This window comes from Bipolaris maydis (assembly GCF_028858645.1).
Source record: "Bipolaris maydis strain C4 unplaced genomic scaffold PSV08scaffold_2, whole genome shotgun sequence".
NCBI classification, from domain to species: domain Eukaryota; kingdom Fungi; phylum Ascomycota; class Dothideomycetes; order Pleosporales; family Pleosporaceae; genus Bipolaris; species Bipolaris maydis.
The window spans coordinates 1,337,144-1,353,264 of NW_027093858.1; the positions used below are offsets into that span (position 1 = coordinate 1,337,144).

The 16,121-nt window shown below is 50.5% G+C and overlaps 9 protein-coding genes across 9 annotated transcripts; 6 read left to right on the forward strand and 3 right to left on the reverse strand.

Moving 5' to 3' along the window:
* Positions 1–87: 87 nt before the first annotated feature.
* PSV08DRAFT_215585 (p21-C-terminal region-binding protein-domain-containing protein) lies at positions 88–1,305 on the forward strand. Its single transcript, XM_014229167.2, has 3 exons — positions 88–254; positions 314–550; positions 607–1,305. The coding sequence occupies exons 1-3, from the start codon at positions 159–161 to the stop codon at positions 1,150–1,152; spliced, it is 879 nt and encodes a 292-aa protein (XP_014084642.1). The 5' UTR covers positions 88–158; the 3' UTR covers positions 1,153–1,305.
* On the reverse strand, positions 1,272–2,433 carry PSV08DRAFT_407200 (Rieske [2Fe-2S] iron-sulfur domain-containing protein). The gene is made up of 4 exons (XM_014229166.2): positions 2,101–2,433; positions 1,851–1,939; positions 1,645–1,795; positions 1,272–1,593 (listed from the first exon to the last, which is right to left on the reverse strand). The coding sequence occupies exons 1-4, from the start codon at positions 2,378–2,380 to the stop codon at positions 1,412–1,414; spliced, it is 702 nt and encodes a 233-aa protein (XP_014084641.1). The 5' UTR covers positions 2,381–2,433; the 3' UTR covers positions 1,272–1,411.
* Positions 2,434–3,012: 579 nt separating this feature from the next.
* PSV08DRAFT_384071 (uncharacterized protein) lies at positions 3,013–3,809 on the forward strand (the record flags this gene model as incomplete). The annotated part of the gene is made up of 1 exon (XM_014229165.2): positions 3,013–3,809. A coding segment is annotated over one exon (797 nt), but the record flags the coding sequence as incomplete, so codon positions are not given.
* A 95-nt stretch (positions 3,810–3,904) lies between these two features.
* Positions 3,905–4,979, reverse strand: PSV08DRAFT_265532 (uncharacterized protein). The gene is made up of 2 exons (XM_014229164.2): positions 4,869–4,979; positions 3,905–4,811 (listed from the first exon to the last, which is right to left on the reverse strand). The coding sequence occupies exons 1-2, from the start codon at positions 4,930–4,932 to the stop codon at positions 4,165–4,167; spliced, it is 711 nt and encodes a 236-aa protein (XP_014084639.1). The 5' UTR covers positions 4,933–4,979; the 3' UTR covers positions 3,905–4,164.
* Positions 4,980–5,363: 384 nt separating this feature from the next.
* On the forward strand, positions 5,364–6,877 carry PSV08DRAFT_172196 (Alpha/Beta hydrolase protein; the record flags this gene model as incomplete). The annotated part of the gene is made up of 2 exons (XM_014229163.1): positions 5,364–5,945; positions 5,993–6,877. 2 exons carry the CDS (start codon positions 5,364–5,366, stop codon positions 6,875–6,877), a joined length of 1,467 nt encoding a protein of 488 aa, XP_014084638.1.
* Positions 6,878–7,328: 451 nt separating this feature from the next.
* Positions 7,329–8,039, forward strand: PSV08DRAFT_265548 (uncharacterized protein). Its single transcript, XM_014229162.2, has 2 exons — positions 7,329–7,558; positions 7,677–8,039. Exons 1-2 carry the CDS (start codon positions 7,414–7,416, stop codon positions 7,883–7,885), a joined length of 354 nt encoding a protein of 117 aa, XP_014084637.1. The 5' UTR covers positions 7,329–7,413; the 3' UTR covers positions 7,886–8,039.
* Positions 8,040–8,241: 202 nt separating this feature from the next.
* On the forward strand, positions 8,242–9,529 carry PSV08DRAFT_215598 (uncharacterized protein). The gene is made up of 3 exons (XM_014229161.2): positions 8,242–8,718; positions 8,772–9,243; positions 9,299–9,529. The coding sequence occupies exons 1-3, from the start codon at positions 8,288–8,290 to the stop codon at positions 9,338–9,340; spliced, it is 945 nt and encodes a 314-aa protein (XP_014084636.2). The 5' UTR covers positions 8,242–8,287; the 3' UTR covers positions 9,341–9,529.
* Positions 9,530–10,891: 1,362 nt separating this feature from the next.
* On the forward strand, positions 10,892–12,580 carry PSV08DRAFT_398825 (uncharacterized protein; the record flags this gene model as incomplete). Its single annotated transcript, XM_014229160.1, has 1 exon — positions 10,892–12,580. The coding sequence occupies one exon, from the start codon at positions 10,892–10,894 to the stop codon at positions 12,578–12,580; it is 1,689 nt and encodes a 562-aa protein (XP_014084635.1).
* A 520-nt stretch (positions 12,581–13,100) lies between these two features.
* Positions 13,101–15,363, reverse strand: PSV08DRAFT_194867 (major facilitator superfamily domain-containing protein; the record flags this gene model as incomplete). The annotated part of the gene is made up of 5 exons (XM_014229159.2): positions 13,101–14,057; positions 14,114–14,339; positions 14,391–14,770; positions 14,820–15,114; positions 15,169–15,363. The coding sequence occupies 5 exons, from the start codon at positions 15,358–15,360 to the stop codon at positions 13,345–13,347; spliced, it is 1,806 nt and encodes a 601-aa protein (XP_014084634.2). The 3' UTR covers positions 13,101–13,344.
* Between the last annotated feature and the right edge of the window lie 758 nt (positions 15,364–16,121).

Below are 16,121 nucleotides of genomic sequence, written 5' to 3' on the forward strand. Positions count from 1 at the left end.
GCAGGAGGGGCTCCGTGACTCTCGCAAATTTTGGCGGGGCCCAAAATTTCGCTATCGATAGCGCCGCCGACGCAGCGCGAAAGTCGCGTCGCTCGAATTCTCCACTCGTCTCAGCTTAGTTGATAGCGAATTTGTATACCGCACACTCAGAACATCCAATGGCCAAGAGAAAGTCTGAGAGAGATCCCGAGGATCTGCCTGATGCGCCGGAGAAGCGCACGCAGCAAGATGGCGACGACTCTGGGAGCGACGAGGTATGCGCTTCGGTCAATTCTTCTTCTTGTAACATGACGAGCTAACCGCTGCATGCTAGGAAATGGACATAGTGAACGTCGATTTCGAATGGTTTGATCCGCAGCCAGCCGTTGACTTCCACGGGCTTAAGAACCTGTTGCGCCAACTCCTCGACGTCGATGCGCAATTATTCAATCTCTCAGAACTCGCCGATCTTATATTATCGCAACCGCTCCTAGGAAGTACCGTCAAGGTTGACGGCAATGAAACGGACCCATACGCTTTCCTTACAGTCTTGAACCTGCAGACACACAAGGTACGTATGCGCCTTGTCAATTTGAGAAAATCGACATATCTAACAGGCACCTGCAGGACAAGAAAGTAATTAGCGACCTGACATCCTACCTGTCGAAAAAAGCTTCCTCAATCCCCACTCTCGCGCCATTACTCGCCGAATCTTCTACGGCACAAGTTGGCCTTATTTTGACCGAGCGCTTTATCAACATGCCACACGAGGTCGTGCCCCCAATGTACACCATGTTGCTTGAAGAGATTCAATGGGCGGTCGAGGAAAAGGAGCCCTACACATTTACCCACTATCTCGTGCTCTCAAAATGCTATTCCGAAATCCAATCGCAACTACCGAGCGGAGATGCGCCGCCGAGCAAGAAGAAGAACAAGAAGGCCGACGTTGGCCAAGAGACGTTTTACTTCCATCCTGAGGACGAAGTGCTACACAAGCATGCGGTGGGCTTCACGGACTTTGATTATGATACCCCAGTAGACGAGGGTGCGAGCGACAGCAAGAGGGCGTTTCAGGAATTGGGAGTCAAGCCCAAGGGACACATGGTGCTAATTGAGGCGGATAAGTTCAAGGGCGCTGTGGAGGCTGTCAAGACCTACCTAAACGGACAATGATATCTTGGATGTTCATGCACTGTGCATCCAATGAGAGCCGCAGAGCGAAAGATGCCGTGATTATCGTAACATGTACCAGTAATAGAATCGCTGCAACACCTGCAACCAAGACAAACAAAGGGTGACTCTAACTAGTGTTACATTGCAAGGACACAAGCCGAATCTATGTGAATCAAACGGTAGGAAATTGTTGATGCTCGCTCCTATACACACACAAGTCTCGACATCCGTGCGCCTCCCCTTCAAAAAGTTACTCCACTTAACCAATGACAACCTTGCCCTCCTCGGGGAAGTCGTACGAGGGGACCTCGAGGTTGAGTGGGGCAGGTCCCTTTCTTATGCGGCCAGAGATGTCGTAGTGGGATCCGTGGCAAGGGCAGAACCAGCCTCCGAAGTCACCAGCCTCACCAATGGGAACACATCCAAGATGGGTGCAGACACCTGTTGTTGTTAACTCCAATCTCCATCTGTGCAGTTCGCGGTGTAACGTACCCAACATGATCAACCATTCAGGCTTCTGGACACGGGCAGAGTCGGGCTGGGGGTCACGGAGCGACTCCCACTTGGTATCTTCAGCCTCCTTAATCTCGTCCTCAGTGCGGTGTCGGATAAAAACGGGCTTGCCTCGCCACTTGATAATGACCTGCTCTCATCAGCTTCCGATCTTCGGGCAGTCCATTTGATGTCGCAAAACGTACATTCTTGCCCTCAGGAATGGCAGCGAGGTCGATTTCAACCTTAGCTTGGGCCAAAACATCGGCGGAGGCAGACATGTTGACGAGGAAGTCTGTTGAACGATCGGGTTAGCCGTTCGGTTCTCCATCAATTCACGGATGCATATCATCCGAAAAATGGCCAATTGCTCTCCTACAACTCCGAATATGCCATGTAAATTCCACCGAGCAATTTCCATCCCTCCATTGGATTGTCGCGGTGCTGGTGACATACCCTGTACGGTCGCCTTCGCGCCAAGCGCACTCAGCGCACCCATGGTTCCAACCATGAAGTACTGGAACACCTTGGGTCCGGTCTCGCCACCCTTATTCCTGTACGCAGCAAACGAGGGGATCTTGGTCGTCTCCGGGGTGCCCTTGAAGGGGCTATCGAACGAGGAAGCCGAGGCGTTGCGGGTCTGCATGGCGGTGCAACCGGCCGCCCGAGCAACGGGCAATTGGTGAGCGGTCCATGAGCGTGCGACGGCACGGGCGGTGTTGGCGAGAGCGGGCATCGTGGACGCGAGTAGGCGGGGGTTGTGGTCGTTGATGGAGAGGAGCTTGGGTTGACGATGTTGAAGTTTTGGCTGGTTTGCCAGGGAGCGTTATGTCAGGTGTCTTCTGATTGGTCAAAAGGTCTCGTGGCCGACGAACACCATCCAAGCGTCATCACCCGAACACCACCACGGCATTGTAGCAGCTGGGCTCTCGGCTGGGCTTGCTCGATGCACAACATTGAACATGCGATTTTCTTTGTACTAAATATCGACTCTACATTGTAACTTTCTGGTAAAGCATGTCATGGTGTTCTCATTTAATCCACCCAACTCCCGAACTTAAATGTCTCTTTTCTTAAAGATCATTTATTCACTCTCACTACCATGGATGAAGTTGTAGATTAAATGCACAGACTACTGACTCATCTGAAGTGAGTGAGAGCCTTGGCGGCTGCCTGGCTTCTAGTTTGTGGTCTCTATCCACAGAATTAAGCCTTTGCCCCCTCCTTTACTTCTTTCCTCGTCACTGACAGTTCCTTCCTTCTCACCATTTTTTCACAGGGTGCTCATCAGTATAACCTTCTTATTTAACACTTACTTGACTTACTACCTTTTCTAACGTCACATAAAAACTTTCGAATAGCTCGCAACCATGTTCAACAGCAAAAGCGCTTCCATCACTTCCTACTTGAAGCCAAAAACCGGAGACCGCAGTCAAGCGACCCCCAAACAACCTACTAAAGATGAACCCGAAAGCCCACCAGTACCAGAAACCCCAGCATCCCAAGACACCAGCAAAGAAAAAGGCAAAAGACCACTATCCGCATCCTCAGCCCCAGTCCCCCCAAAACGACAAGATACCAAAACCACTACTTCCCTCACCCCTCTTTCCTACAAAGACCTTCCCCCAACCCTTCCCTCCACCACCTCCACCACCCTCTCCCTAACCCACCACACCGGCTCTCTCTTCACCGCACCTCCGCACACCTTGCTCCTCCACGCCTGCAACACCCAAGGCTCCTGGGGTTCAGGCATCGCCCTAGCCTTCAAAAAGCAGTATCCCAACGCATACACCATCTACCACGCCTTTTGCACCAAAGAGCATTCCTTGAAAGCCGGGAACCCGATGCCAGTCGGTACAACGCTGTTGATTCCGCCGGTGGACGGCGACAAAGGCCATTGGATTGGGTGTCTGTTTACGAGTCGGAGGTATGGGAAGGGCAAGGATGGGATAGCGGAGATTCTGAGGAATACGGGGAGGGCGGTTGAGGGGTGTTTGGGGTTGCTGGGGCTGCTGGGGGACGAAGTGCGTAGTGTGAGGATGTGTAGGATTAATAGTGGCAAATTTGGGGTACCGTGGGAGGGGACAGAGGAGGTGTTGCGGGGGGTTGTGGTGAGGGAGGGGTGGGTGGGGAGTGTGGAGGTGTGGAATACGGAAGGTAGCTAGTGGGATGGATCTGAAAGGGGGTACGTGGTGGTGTATTAGCGGATATCAAATTTCGGATGCACAAAGGGTAGAAGTGGGTTGATGAAGTTGGTGGAGCTTCAAGTCATACTATCCAATTTTCTCAAGTAGCCGGTTCGAATCTAGCATCATAACCAGGCCACGCTAAAGATGCAGTCTGGAATAGTTTAATTTATACTGCGATCCGGTAGAACGGATCTTTCATGTTCGTACGGGCATAGCCAAATCCCCATATCGAATCCCGTCAACTCGTCAAGTACCCTCGGCATGGTATATCCTGCTGAACGCCAAATGCAATGCAAACAATTCTTCTCCCCCAGTCCTGAATCAGCACAAGTTACTTGTTACCGTTAATAGCAGTGAAGCCTCCTGTCGGCCGCGTGATTACTGGACTGGCAGGTTTGTTCTCGGTCGCTGGGGGCTGACTTGGTGGACCACGCATCTCCATCTCGATTTGCATGGCTGCAGCATCTTCCTCTGGCTCACTGTCCGCAACACGATCCACTACCTGATCCACTTCCATGGCATCGGGCGTCTCCTCTGGCTTGTCTGGCGACTGCGAAGCCATGGCAGCGCCGTTCTCAGGTGTTTGAATCTTATCTGTGGCATCTCCCTCCACCGTCTCTACGGGCGCACCCAGTTTTGTCTGACCATTTGCTAGAGGATCTTTCTTGCCTTCCTTCTCCTTCCTCTTCGCATCCTCCCTTTCCTTTTCCTCAATCCTCTTCTTTACCGTGCCCCATGTGCTTGTTTTGGGTGCGACATCGACCAGGAACTCGAGATTGTCGGTCTTTGCGACGGCGCTGCTGACATCACGGTACTGAATGTTGCGGCGAGGCTTGCGCTCAGCTTTTACGACATTGTAGGTTGTAGTTGCGAGGTGCTGGATGAACATTTCCGTGGCGAGTGCGATGGCAAAGGCAGCGTTCTTGGAAGTTGTGATGCGCTCTGGGTCCGCTTGAATGATCTTCTGCACGCGTGCCACTGGTGAGAGAGTTAGTGAATGAAGTCTTTTGAATATTGAAAAAACGTTCTACTTACATGGAAGCGACACATGGCCAGTAATCTCCTTGTTGGGCGCAATCGGAGTGTTGTTGTAGGGCATTGTGGAGAAGGGTGCCTTGCTTTGGCTGTATGTGCTGCGGATTGTTGGGTGGGTACTTGTAGATTGATACACGATTCCAGCAGAGGTTTCAGAATGCGGCGGAGGCGAATCGTATTCAAGGCGTTGATTGACGCGGTCAAGTCGCGCAAAATAGTCGAGTTGAGGGTACAGTCGCGTGCGGTGGTGGTTCCGAGCTGCGGGTGAAGACCAATTCCCACACCCCTGTCTAACTTTGGACGATCGTTGACTGGGGCCTGGGGTGACGCGGACACCAACCGTCTCACCTCTGTTCTCTGGGGATATCTGCCATTCTCCAGATTCATGCAGTTGTTCTATCTCTTGCAATATTGATTTATCACGAGTTATTGCTCTGTTTTCATTCTATGCTGAATCGAGCATCCATCGCAGTACCGCGAGGGTGTACATCAATCATGAAGCTTTCTATCGCTTGTTTGCTTGCCACAACTGTCCCTGCCACCTCATTTTCACAGGTGCCATTCCAGGAGACACCCGATGTTGAAGGTTTCCAGTTGTACCAAAGTCAGTTCTCCGAACACCATGCCATCCGTATCAGAGAGCAGCAAGACGACACGATTTGCAACGCTCATGGTAAGCAATATACTGGTTGGCTAGATGTTGGCTCAAAACACATCTTCTTCTGGTACTTTGAATCACAGAGAAAACCATCAGAAGATCCGCTGTTGTTATGGTTGAGTGGAGGCCCAGGTGCGTCTGGCATGCTTGGAATGATGGGTGAGTTGGGACCATGCATGATCAATGAACATGGTAATGGCACTGTCTTCAACGAATACGGGTGGAGCAAGAATGCCAACATCATCTTCGTCGACCAGCCGGCTGGCGTGGGTTTCAGCTATGTTGACCCAGGCGTCCCGCTTCCGGCTACGAGCTTCACGGCGGCTGAAGACATGCATCATTTCCTGCAGCTGTTCACCAGCGATGTCTTCCCAAGCCTTTCCGGAAGAGACTTCCATATTACTGGAGAAAGCTATGCGGTGGGTTTCTTGCACCATAATCACGTGTACAAGCTGACCATCACCAGGGCCACTATGTTCCGGCACTCGGTGCGCAGATTGTGTCTCAGAACCTCTTGTACCCAAAGCGACCGCAAGTCAACATCAAATCAACATTCACCGGGAATGCATATGTCTCACCGAAAGACACTACTTTCGGCTATTGGGAGACCCTTTGCACAACAAATCCTGGCGTCGAGAGCCCCGTGTTCAACCAGACACGCTGCGATATTATGGCATCAAACTTACCTCGCTGCATGGAGCTCACCCAAATCTGTTATGACCACCCGGATCCAGCCATATGCATCGCCGCTGAAAAAGTATGCGACAAGGGAGTCATCCAATACTATGATGGAGAGTCCGGCGAAGGTGGTCGTAATCGCTACGACATCACAGACGGGTGCGAGACGAAGGACGAATTGTGCTACCCTGAGATCCCGAGGATACAAAAGTATCTCAATCTTCCATCGGTTCGGCAAGCTCTTAACGTACCTAAAGCTGCGGGCAACTACTCCGTCCTATCTCTGGACATTACATGGGCCTTTGCTGTGACTGGAGATGGTGTTCAGAGCACGCAGCCACAAGTTTTGTACCTTCTTGAGCATGGTATCGACGTGCTTTTCTACCAAGGTAACCTTGATCTCGCGTGTAATACCGCGGGAAACCTGCAGTGGGCCAACACAATGCAATGGAAAGGCCAGCCAGCATTTGTTGCACAGCCGAAGAGAACGTGGAAGAACGAAGGAGAAGAAGTAGGGTGGTTCAAGGAGGTAAAGACCAAGACTGCAAGCGGCAGGGAGACGACCTTTGCTTTCACAACGGTAGATAGAGCGGGACATCTTGTTCCATTTGATAAGCCTAAGGAGGCGTTGGCACTCGTGGACAGGTGGTTGGAGAAGCGGAGCTTTGCCTGAGTGTCGTGTGTATTGGTCGTAGTAGTTGGCATGCTCCAAATTGCGCTTGCCCGAAAATTGTATGTAATGTGGCATGTTATGTAGTATGCAAATATGGCGATGGTCCGCAGCTGGTGGCAGACATGGTGGTTAGCTGGCTTGCAGAGATGGGTTGATGTGGGTAAAATGACGAAAGCGAGCTCCTTCACCAGCGCGCAATCGCAGCAAGCTCGGGATAAGCACACGACAGCTCCAGCTCCGTGATCGCTATACTATATGCAAATTTACATTTCAGGCACCACATCGGCCATTTGCATGTCATCATTCGCATCGCTTTGGCTACCCAAACATGCGGTTCGTCCCCACCGATGATATCACTACAACACTACGTCATCGCTATGTTAGTTTTGCGGGCAGAAGAAACACTTCATAAGGAGAGGGGAGAACTCACCCTCGACATCATCATTTGCACATCCATTGCCATCTATCTCCTCTTCACTCAATCAATTTCTCAATTTAAACTTTTTTTCCAAGTTCACAACACATATATATACAACATGTCTGGAAACTCAAGCGTCGGCAACAGCAACGTCTACGAGGCTGGTGACCAGGTCACCAGGTCGAACGCCGAGATCGAGCAGGAGAAGAAGGAGAACAGGTTCCACGAGGGCAAGGAGAATTCCCACAAGGCTCTCGATTCAAGTATGTGCTTCCCTCATCAGTTGCATGTGTTGATGCACTTTTGGTCGTGCCGCGCGAGGCTTGCGCCAAACTCAACCACAATTATGTCAACAAAAAAAATGCTAACAGCGGCTGGCAGAGGACGAGCGATCAATCGCCAACAAGCTCGAGCGTGAGGAGAAGCGTGAGAAGGAAGGCGAAGAGAAGGCCCTCGAGGATATGCAGAGGGAGAAGGATGCTACCCTGCCCGCACGCGCGCACGGCAACGAGCCCTCGAAGGGAGCCAAGATCGACCAGGAGCTGAGGGAAGAGGACGAGGCCATGCTCAAGAAGAAGGGCGCTGCCTAAGTTTGTCGCTGTAAAAGACGATTTCGATACCCGCACTTTTTCACGCGCGCGCATGGAGTTGGAGGGATATACGCATAATGACTCGGATTGACGATAAAACGTCTCCACGAAAGCCTGGAATATGGCTGAGGCACGAATGAAGATATGTTCACCACCAGACCATTTGCCTATGTGTGAAGTTACGATGTGATGCGGCTCAAGCTATCTCGGTGTGATTCATGCAAAGCTCCCCACATTGCCGTGCTCGAATACCCCTCCATGCACTGTTCCTGACTCGCGCAGCCTCGGAACTGCCGCCGATATCCATGGCCATGATGGCTTGCGCCGCGTTGTCAACCCCCAATCGTAGACTCCACACTCTTTCACCCATCAATTGCTGTATTACAAAGCATTGTGACTTACATGCCTGTTCTGCCGTCATCCAAGCTCTTCTTCCGCACCGCAACTGCCTTTGCCAAAGCCCCATTACGACCCCGCATCCTCCCTTGCAGTACACAATTACAGAGCTGTCTTCAACACCACGCTGCCAAAATGTCGACTAAGATGGCCGAGCGCCTTAAGGGCAAGACCATTGTTATCACCGGTGCGTCTTCTGGCATTGGCAAATCAACAGCCCTCGAATTCGCCCGGACACAGCCAGATGACTTGAAGCTCATCTTGACTGCACGAAGGGAGGACTCACTGAAAGAGCTTGCGCAAGAGATTGGCGGATTTGCAAAAGGCGTCAAAGTCCTGCCAGTCAAGATGGATGTCAGCAAGCCTGACGAGGTTCAAAACTTTGTTGGTAACCTTCCTCAAGAGTTTAAGGACATTGATGTACTGGTTAACAACGCGTGAGTTGCCCCATGCTTATCATGGTCTTTCTCTGCAGCTAACATGATTGAAGTGGACTTGTCAAAGGCGTTGCCCAAGCCCCCGACATCTCCCCAGTCGACATCGACGTCATGTTCAGTACAAATGTAACCGGCCTGATCAACATGACGCAAGCCATCCTTCCCATCTTCAAGGCACGCTCCACGCCTTCAGGCGACATTATAAACATTGGTTCTATTGCGGGCCGTGAGCCCTATCAGGGTGGATCCATCTACTGTGCAACCAAGGCTGCAGTCCGAAGCTTCACAGACGCCCTACGCAAGGAACTGATCGCAACAAGGATAAGAGTCATAGAGATTGATCCAGGCCAGGTAGAAACTGAATTCAGTGTTGTAAGGTTTGGCGGAGATAAGGAAAAGGCAAAGAAGGTATATGAAGGAGTTGAGCCTCTAACACCTGATGACATTGCCGAGGTTGTTGTCTTTGCTGCCGGTAGGAGGGAGAACGTGGTACTTGCTGATAGCTTGATATTTCCAAACCACCAAGTGAGTCGGATTGAAGAATTGTAAAACAAGCGACTGTTTCACTAACGGAATATAGGCGGCGGCTACAGTTATGCACCGGAAAACTGCTGGCCAGTAATCTCGATCGACAACAGTCTGCACATAGAGATCGATCATCTGCATACAGACATGGATGCTGTGTCACGAAATAGAACATTGTTATGAAGAGTGTATATGCAGCAAATGTGCCATCTGCTGCAGGTTAATTACTTGCCAACTTGGTTGCAACAACTTTCGTCGTAGTCAAAGAGTCTTGTTTTCGCTTGCTACAGCTTCGTTTCACCGCCAGCACTGCAACCACCATCACGTATGATCAGCACACGATGAAATTTTGAACTCAACAGTGCCGATGATGACGACATTAGAGTATGCAAAGACAAAAAGATGTAAGCTGAGTTTCTTCATCAAGTAGGGAAATCCTGCAGAATGATGTCAGACAGCAGCCAGCAGCACTACTGCAAAGTGAGGCTGGTCGCGATTCCTTGAACCTAGCCCGAACGCTTCAGGTGTCCTGGGGAACCACGACGTAACAGGGCGATCGAACCAGATTACCGAACAGTCATGATTTATTAGACCCTGATATGTCATGGCAGCGCTAGACAATTGAGATGTACCATAGCGCGTACCTCAAAACTGTCCTACAAAAATAACATGCGACACATTACCTGTTAAGTACAAACCCCGAAGCGTTCCCCGATGCGATCTGTAGCTTGAATCAATCACCCCAACCGATCAGTATCCACTATCCATGGTCCATGGCCCTATCTGGACGCTTCTGGGGAATCCTGAACCAAGGTTCTCTGTTGGAAACACTACCGAACGCGCGGGCAGCCTCGTCGATCTACGGGGTAGATGCGCGGGCGGCGACAATCATTTGGCGTCGTGCTCGGACCTCACGATCCAACGCATGGTATTCGCTGCCAGACATATCCCATTGACTTGATTCGTTGGACGTAGTTGACGAACGGACATTTTTGTCGCATGTCACAGCTGTGATTTGCGGGAGTATTTTTAGTCGTCTTTATTCGGGTTGTGCTGTTTGTCGGACTTCCGAAGCCTGGGTGCACCCGCGTCCTTTCCCACACCAACCGGCACTCACGGGAACTTGATCAAATGTTAATCTTACATCATCCTTCATCATGGTATGTGAACGGGCTGGTGAGACAAGCCAGTGGCTGAGTCTGTTTGCGAGTGAATTGCTGTTTGCTCTCGTCAGCGTAAAACTGTTTGCCTCTGCGCCAGAACACAATGTTTTTATCCGCGACAAAGGTGTGAACGACTGACGCGACACGTCTCTGCACAAACTGTTTGCGTGTGCGCCCAGAACCCAGCCAGTTTCATCTCCCCTGTAGGAGACCTATTGCGCACGTACCATACTTGGTTGAAGCCCAATAGCTTGGGCGCCAAGACCATTAACCGTGGGTTTCCATTTCACTGTTGCACACGTGCGCTCGTGATAAGGCTGGTGAACGTTGGCTTGGGAGGCCGGTTTCATTCATATCTCGGCGCAAGAGCCTTTGTTTTGCTCTCTTGTTGACGGCTTTGTCCGACTGCCTTCGCTTTCAACTCATGCAACCTTCACTAACACGCCCACACAACCGAAAAAATTCTTATATTCAAATATAGCAACATGGCTGAACATGAGATCGCTACCGGTAACGACCGGAAGTTCAATTGGGATGATGACGACGACGATGACTTTGATCTGGATACTTGGAAAGCCACTGTTGATACTTCTTCACCAAGTGTTGACGAACTTGGCCCACTTCAACTGTCGCGTTGTGGAGAGAGCATAGAAGCTACTTCATCATATGTACCAGAACACGACACCGACGGAGACGCATATATGGAGCCTTTGGCCTCGCATGTCACCAACATGGCTCTTGACCAGTCACTGGAAATTGACCTAGGGGACGGACACACACCTGAGCTGGAAGCTGTTGAAGCGTCATCGGAAGCCGTATGCAGCAACATCATCAATACTACTACGGAAGAAGAGATTGCTTCTGCACGTCATGAGTACCTCACTCACGCTATTGGTATATACTATGACGGCAAGGACGAGGCTGATGTGCCGGCATACCCTGAACTGAGCCCCTACAATGATCAACGGTACCGATATGCAAAAGCATTCCAAAACGTAAGCCAATTGACTGGAAGGCAAAGAGCACAGGTATATCGCCATTCGCCATTGGTATTTGTGACAGGGATTGAGGAAGCGCATTTGATCGGCAACAGAAGAAGGTACGAAAACGTCTCTAGGGAGAAAGCAACAGAAGTCAAAAACATGGACTTGTATGAGCCACCAGAGCTACAGGAGCCGCAGCCGGATTTCAACATTGTCTATGGAGAAGAGGAGCAGGAGAATGCAAACGAGCAAGTTGCGCCGCGGAGAACACCAGCTCAAGAACACTTTTCGAGAGACGAGCTAAAGGAGTTGATCGGGATGTGGAAAGCACAACAAGAAAGGGATGGTGCCGAAGAGCCTGAAGAGGAAGAGGAAGAAGAGGACTCAAGTTCCATTGATACATGGGAGAAGAGCGACGAAGACGAAGAAGAAACATTCGAGCCGCTTGAAACCGAGTTCGATGACGACGAGAACATGTTCTCCATTGTTCGGCCCCTAGAACCCAGAGCCTCCACCCACAACGAGGAGCTCGACTTCAATGACGTTGTTTTTTGCGCTGAACCTGAATACGAAACCGGGGGCCGCGATGAAGGATACATGTCTTCATCTCCACCAATATCACCTGTTATAGGCACATGTATTGATGGGTGCGGCTGGCAGGCGCAACACATCGAGGCTCCGGTTCGTCCTAAAAGAGCGGTACGCGTGGATTCTATGGATGCGCTTGATACGCTGGCGACTGTTGAGGAGTACGGTGCATCGAGTGACGACAGTTGCGACGAAGAAGAGGAGACGCCAGAGATGGTGGAGAGGAAGCACTACGAGACCAAAATCGGCAATCGCAACGACATCATATTGAAGACTCTCAATCACGATGAGCCCACTAAAACAACGCCGTCTTTCAGCATGAAAGTAGACAGCGGTAGCACTTCTGCCGTCGAGGCCGCAGTATGGAAGGAGCTAAGCAAGGACTGCTCCGTCTCACATCTCACTGTCACACCTTCAACCTACCCCGAGCAAACAAAACAGCAACAACAACAACAACAACAACAAACACTTCCCGCTGCCTACGTCAGCAGCGTTCTCACCACAAGCTTCCTTTACATCAGCATGCTAACTGCTGGAACTGTCATCAGAGGCTCCATAGGTGCCGCCACCCCTCGCGACACCCGAGCACCAAAGATGCACTGAAAAAAAACTGCATAATCTTCATAACGACTCTGGGCATCTTTCTTACAAATGGCGTTTTATACCCCCCTTTTTTTCTGAGTAAGTGTTCTATCTTTATAGATTTCATGTTCCCGGTTTTTTTTTTCTGTTTTCTGTTTTCGATTTTTTTTTACATATGTAGTATGTATTTTAATAAGCAATTTCTACTGTACAAAAACACATACACATGACTATACAAAGCTATCGAGAGACATTTTACACGTGTTGACCGGAAATTTCAAAGATTACCATACATACAGTTTTATGTTGTTAAGAGAAAAAGTCGTCCTAGATTTAAACATTTGGAGTTTTTGTAAAAATTTACTTAATGACGGAGCTTTTCTCGCGCTCCAAAAATAAATAAATAAAAATAAAAAGTGTTAACTACAAAATCTCTGAATGAGTGATTTGGATGAAATTCTCGAGAAACAGATCACAAGAAAAAAAAAAGGAAGAAGAAGAAGAAGAAGAACAAGGAGAGAAACGTAGCGTTAGTGGTCTTGGTAAAGCAAATTTTCCTTTACATGGATTCTAATTGCCTCCCTCCCTCCTAAAAACTATCTAAAATTTATTAAGTTGTCGTAAACCTGCTGGTCGCTCAAAAAAAAGACTGCTTATCCATCAATCCATCGAACAAACAAGCAAACATACATCAAAAACTTCGCTCCAGCCTGGTAGTAGTAGAAGAAAACGAAAAGAATGGTTGGAAACCACTACTTTTTTTTCCAGACCATCTTTCTTCTTCTTTACACATGGACCGCAATCTTGGACGTCATGTACTGTCTAACATCGCCGATGAAGAAGCTCAGAATGACGGTGATGCCGCCAAACGCAATCGAGACGTAATATGGCAGCTTGTACGACTGGGCCCAGGCCTCGCGCGAGGCGGCAATGATGATTGGGTAAGCGTCTCGCTGGAGGACGGTAGGGTCTGTAGCCAAGATCCGCTTCACCTCATCGAATTGGCCGTTGGCGATGTTGACGACGATGTTCTTGATGGCCTCGCGGCCAGCGGGGATGAGCGGGTTGACAATGGCCTGGAGGGCGATTGTGTTCTGTGCCATGAGGCCCAAGTACTTTGTTGCTTGGCGGGTCATGAGGTTGATGTAGACGGAGTAGCCGACTGCGCCGCCGATGTAGCGGATGCTGAGGGTGAGGGCGGTGACGGTGGCGATGTACTCGTCTGGAGCGGCGATTTGGGCAATGACGGTCGAGGGGATAATGACGGCGCCAATGGCGGTACAGGCAACGGAGGCGATGGCTACGATTGCGCCGACATTGTGCGGGGTGCTGATGGAGAGGAGGGCTGTGCCGGCGGTTGCGACGGAGGTGACGAGAATCATAACTTCGCGGAAGCGGCCGCCGGTAAGGGGGATCAGGAGTAAGCCTAAGAAAGCGCCGCCCATGATACCGAAGCCGATGGGGAGGCTGCGGAGGCCGTTTTCTGTTGGGTTATCGCCTGTGGGTTGTGTTAGCGGCGGATACAGCTGCGGGCTGTGGGTGTCGTTTGCTTACCATAGACGTTGAGCACTTGGGATGGGTAGATGAGGATCAAGGCGAAGAAGGTGCCACCGCTGATGAAGATGAGGATCAGGATGACAATCATGGTTCTTTTGGCTTTGGCGAACATTCCTCGTGGAACCATGGGATGCTCGGCGCGGAGCTCCCATACGACGAAGGCGGCTATGAGAACGATTCCGAGAATAAAAGGCACGAGGTTGTGGACGCTGCCCCAGTTATACTACAAAGGCGTTGGAATCATCTCATGTGACAAAAACTTGGTTGAACGAACCTGCACTGTTCCCCACTGAAGTCCCATCATGAAGAGGGTGATACCGCTGGTACTCAGGAAACCACCGACGAGATCGAGTTTTGCAATGACATCGCGAGCAGTGTAATTCTCTGTAAGGCGAGACGGACTCCTGTAAAAGAAGATGCACAGTAGCAGCCCGATGAAGTTCCACACGCCAACAAAGACGCCGTTGTAGCGCCAGCCAGCACCATGCTCGGCAATGGCTTGAGACCACAAGACGGACGGACAGAAGGGAATAATGGTGATAACGACAAAGCCAATATACTTGGCGCGATCCTTGACAGGAACGACTTCAGCTGTGCCAGAGAGTGAGATCATCTCGTTGAGACCCGCACCAATGCCTGAGAAGACCTGGCCACCTGAAGTTTGTTAGCGAAAGCTGTTGGACCATGTGAATGCGCCACTCACCAATGGCGATGTTCATGGTCGAGGCAGTCGATGTAACAATGGCACCGATAACCAATGCCAATTGTCCCGCAATAGCAACCCTTTGCCTTCCAAAGAGGTCGGACAGCGCACCGACAAAAGGCAAAAGGGCGGCAAGCGGAATGAGATAGGCGATCATGAACCATGAGTATCGATCTGTTCCTCCGATATCTCTGGTGATGAACGAGATGATGGAGCCAAAGATCAAGAGGGGAACCTGAGACCCAATCCAGAGGAAAACCATGCACACCAAAGTGATGAAGAGCTTGAAGTTCATCTGCAAACCTTTGTCAACACCTCATGTCTGCATGACTGCATTTGTCAGACTGACCTTTTCGTGGACGACTACACCATTTTCACCGCTGCCGACCTGCGACAGTTGAGGTTTGTCTTGTTCATGAACAGGCGTCTGTGAGGTCACCATCTCAAGCGTATTGCCATCGTGTTTCTCGTACTCCTGAGAGCGGCCGCTCGATGCAGTTCTTTCTTCCATTTTGTTGAAGGTGTGGGGCCGGGAGAACATCTTGCCACGGCAAGAAGAGGAGGCGTAGGGTAGTTCAAGTAGTCTGAGCTGTCCCTCAGACCCTAGTGAGCTGAGGTGTTACCCAAGCGTCGCACTAGCTCATATGCCATAGCGAAGTTTGTCGCGTGGAAGCCTCTTGAATCGAATGACCAATATTACATGTAATTCCACCGCAATGCAGGGGAATGAGCGGGGGGTGCGCAGTGGTAGAAACAAGGCCTCGAGGGCCCCTCGATCCTCCAAAACGCCGAAATCGACCTTGGTATTGCCCGTTCGGCGCCTTCAAGGTCATAGCGGAGTGGATGGCGGGATGCTGGTTGCGGAAACCTTGCACCCCTACCACACTTGCCCCGCTAGCGTCAGGGTCATAAACCTTATTTGCTGAGCCAAAGCCAGATTCCAATTTGTTTAGTTTGTTCATTTCTGCCACTACCCTGCGACTCGATGATCGCTGATCCAGACCATGAATGCTTGATTTTTCGTTCGTAAAGTCGTTCTTTACAGCCCTGCGCTTACTTGTACGAGTGAAGGAAAGCAGGAATAGCAGCATCCCACTTGAGCCATGTGTAAGGAAACGGGCCGACGCTCTCTGAACGAACAAGGCTAGGAAGGAAAGGAATGCTATTGCGATTTGGGAATGCGCTGAGTGAGGATGTTGTCGCAGACATGTATGATGCGCAATCTGCCGGGGGCTGCAGATCATCTCTGCAAAGCGTACGTACGTAGTACATGTTCACTTCTAAGCCATACCAATGGCTCAA

Excerpts from the sequence above, each read along its gene's own strand:
- PSV08DRAFT_407200 (XM_014229166.2), bottom strand. The coding sequence starts at position 2,380 with ATGCCCGCTCTCGCCAACACCGCCCGTGCCGTCGCACGCTCATGGACC. Across the intron at positions 1,940-2,100 it reads CGCGAAGGCGACCGTACAGG|ACTTCCTCGTCAACATGTCT; the intron begins GTATGTCACCAG and ends ATCGTTCAACAG. Across the intron at positions 1,796-1,850 it reads CCATTCCTGAGGGCAAGAAT|GTCATTATCAAGTGGCGAGG; the intron begins GTACGTTTTGCG and ends TGATGAGAGCAG.
- PSV08DRAFT_215585 (XM_014229167.2), top strand. The coding sequence starts at position 159 with ATGGCCAAGAGAAAGTCTGAGAGAGATCCCGAGGATCTGCCTGATGCG. Across the intron at positions 255-313 it reads ACGACTCTGGGAGCGACGAG|GAAATGGACATAGTGAACGT; the intron begins GTATGCGCTTCG and ends GCTGCATGCTAG. Across the intron at positions 551-606 it reads TGAACCTGCAGACACACAAG|GACAAGAAAGTAATTAGCGA; the intron begins GTACGTATGCGC and ends AGGCACCTGCAG.
- PSV08DRAFT_265548 (XM_014229162.2), top strand. The coding sequence starts at position 7,414 with ATGTCTGGAAACTCAAGCGTCGGCAACAGCAACGTCTACGAGGCTGGT. Across the intron at positions 7,559-7,676 it reads CCACAAGGCTCTCGATTCAA|AGGACGAGCGATCAATCGCC; the intron begins GTATGTGCTTCC and ends AGCGGCTGGCAG.
- PSV08DRAFT_265532 (XM_014229164.2), bottom strand. The coding sequence starts at position 4,932 with ATGCCCTACAACAACACTCCGATTGCGCCCAACAAGGAGATTACTGGC. Across the intron at positions 4,812-4,868 it reads TGGCCATGTGTCGCTTCCAT|TGGCACGCGTGCAGAAGATC; the intron begins GTAAGTAGAACG and ends CTCTCTCACCAG.
- PSV08DRAFT_215598 (XM_014229161.2), top strand. The coding sequence starts at position 8,288 with ATGCCTGTTCTGCCGTCATCCAAGCTCTTCTTCCGCACCGCAACTGCC. Across the intron at positions 8,719-8,771 it reads GATGTACTGGTTAACAACGC|TGGACTTGTCAAAGGCGTTG; the intron begins GTGAGTTGCCCC and ends ACATGATTGAAG. Across the intron at positions 9,244-9,298 it reads TGATATTTCCAAACCACCAA|GCGGCGGCTACAGTTATGCA; the intron begins GTGAGTCGGATT and ends AACGGAATATAG.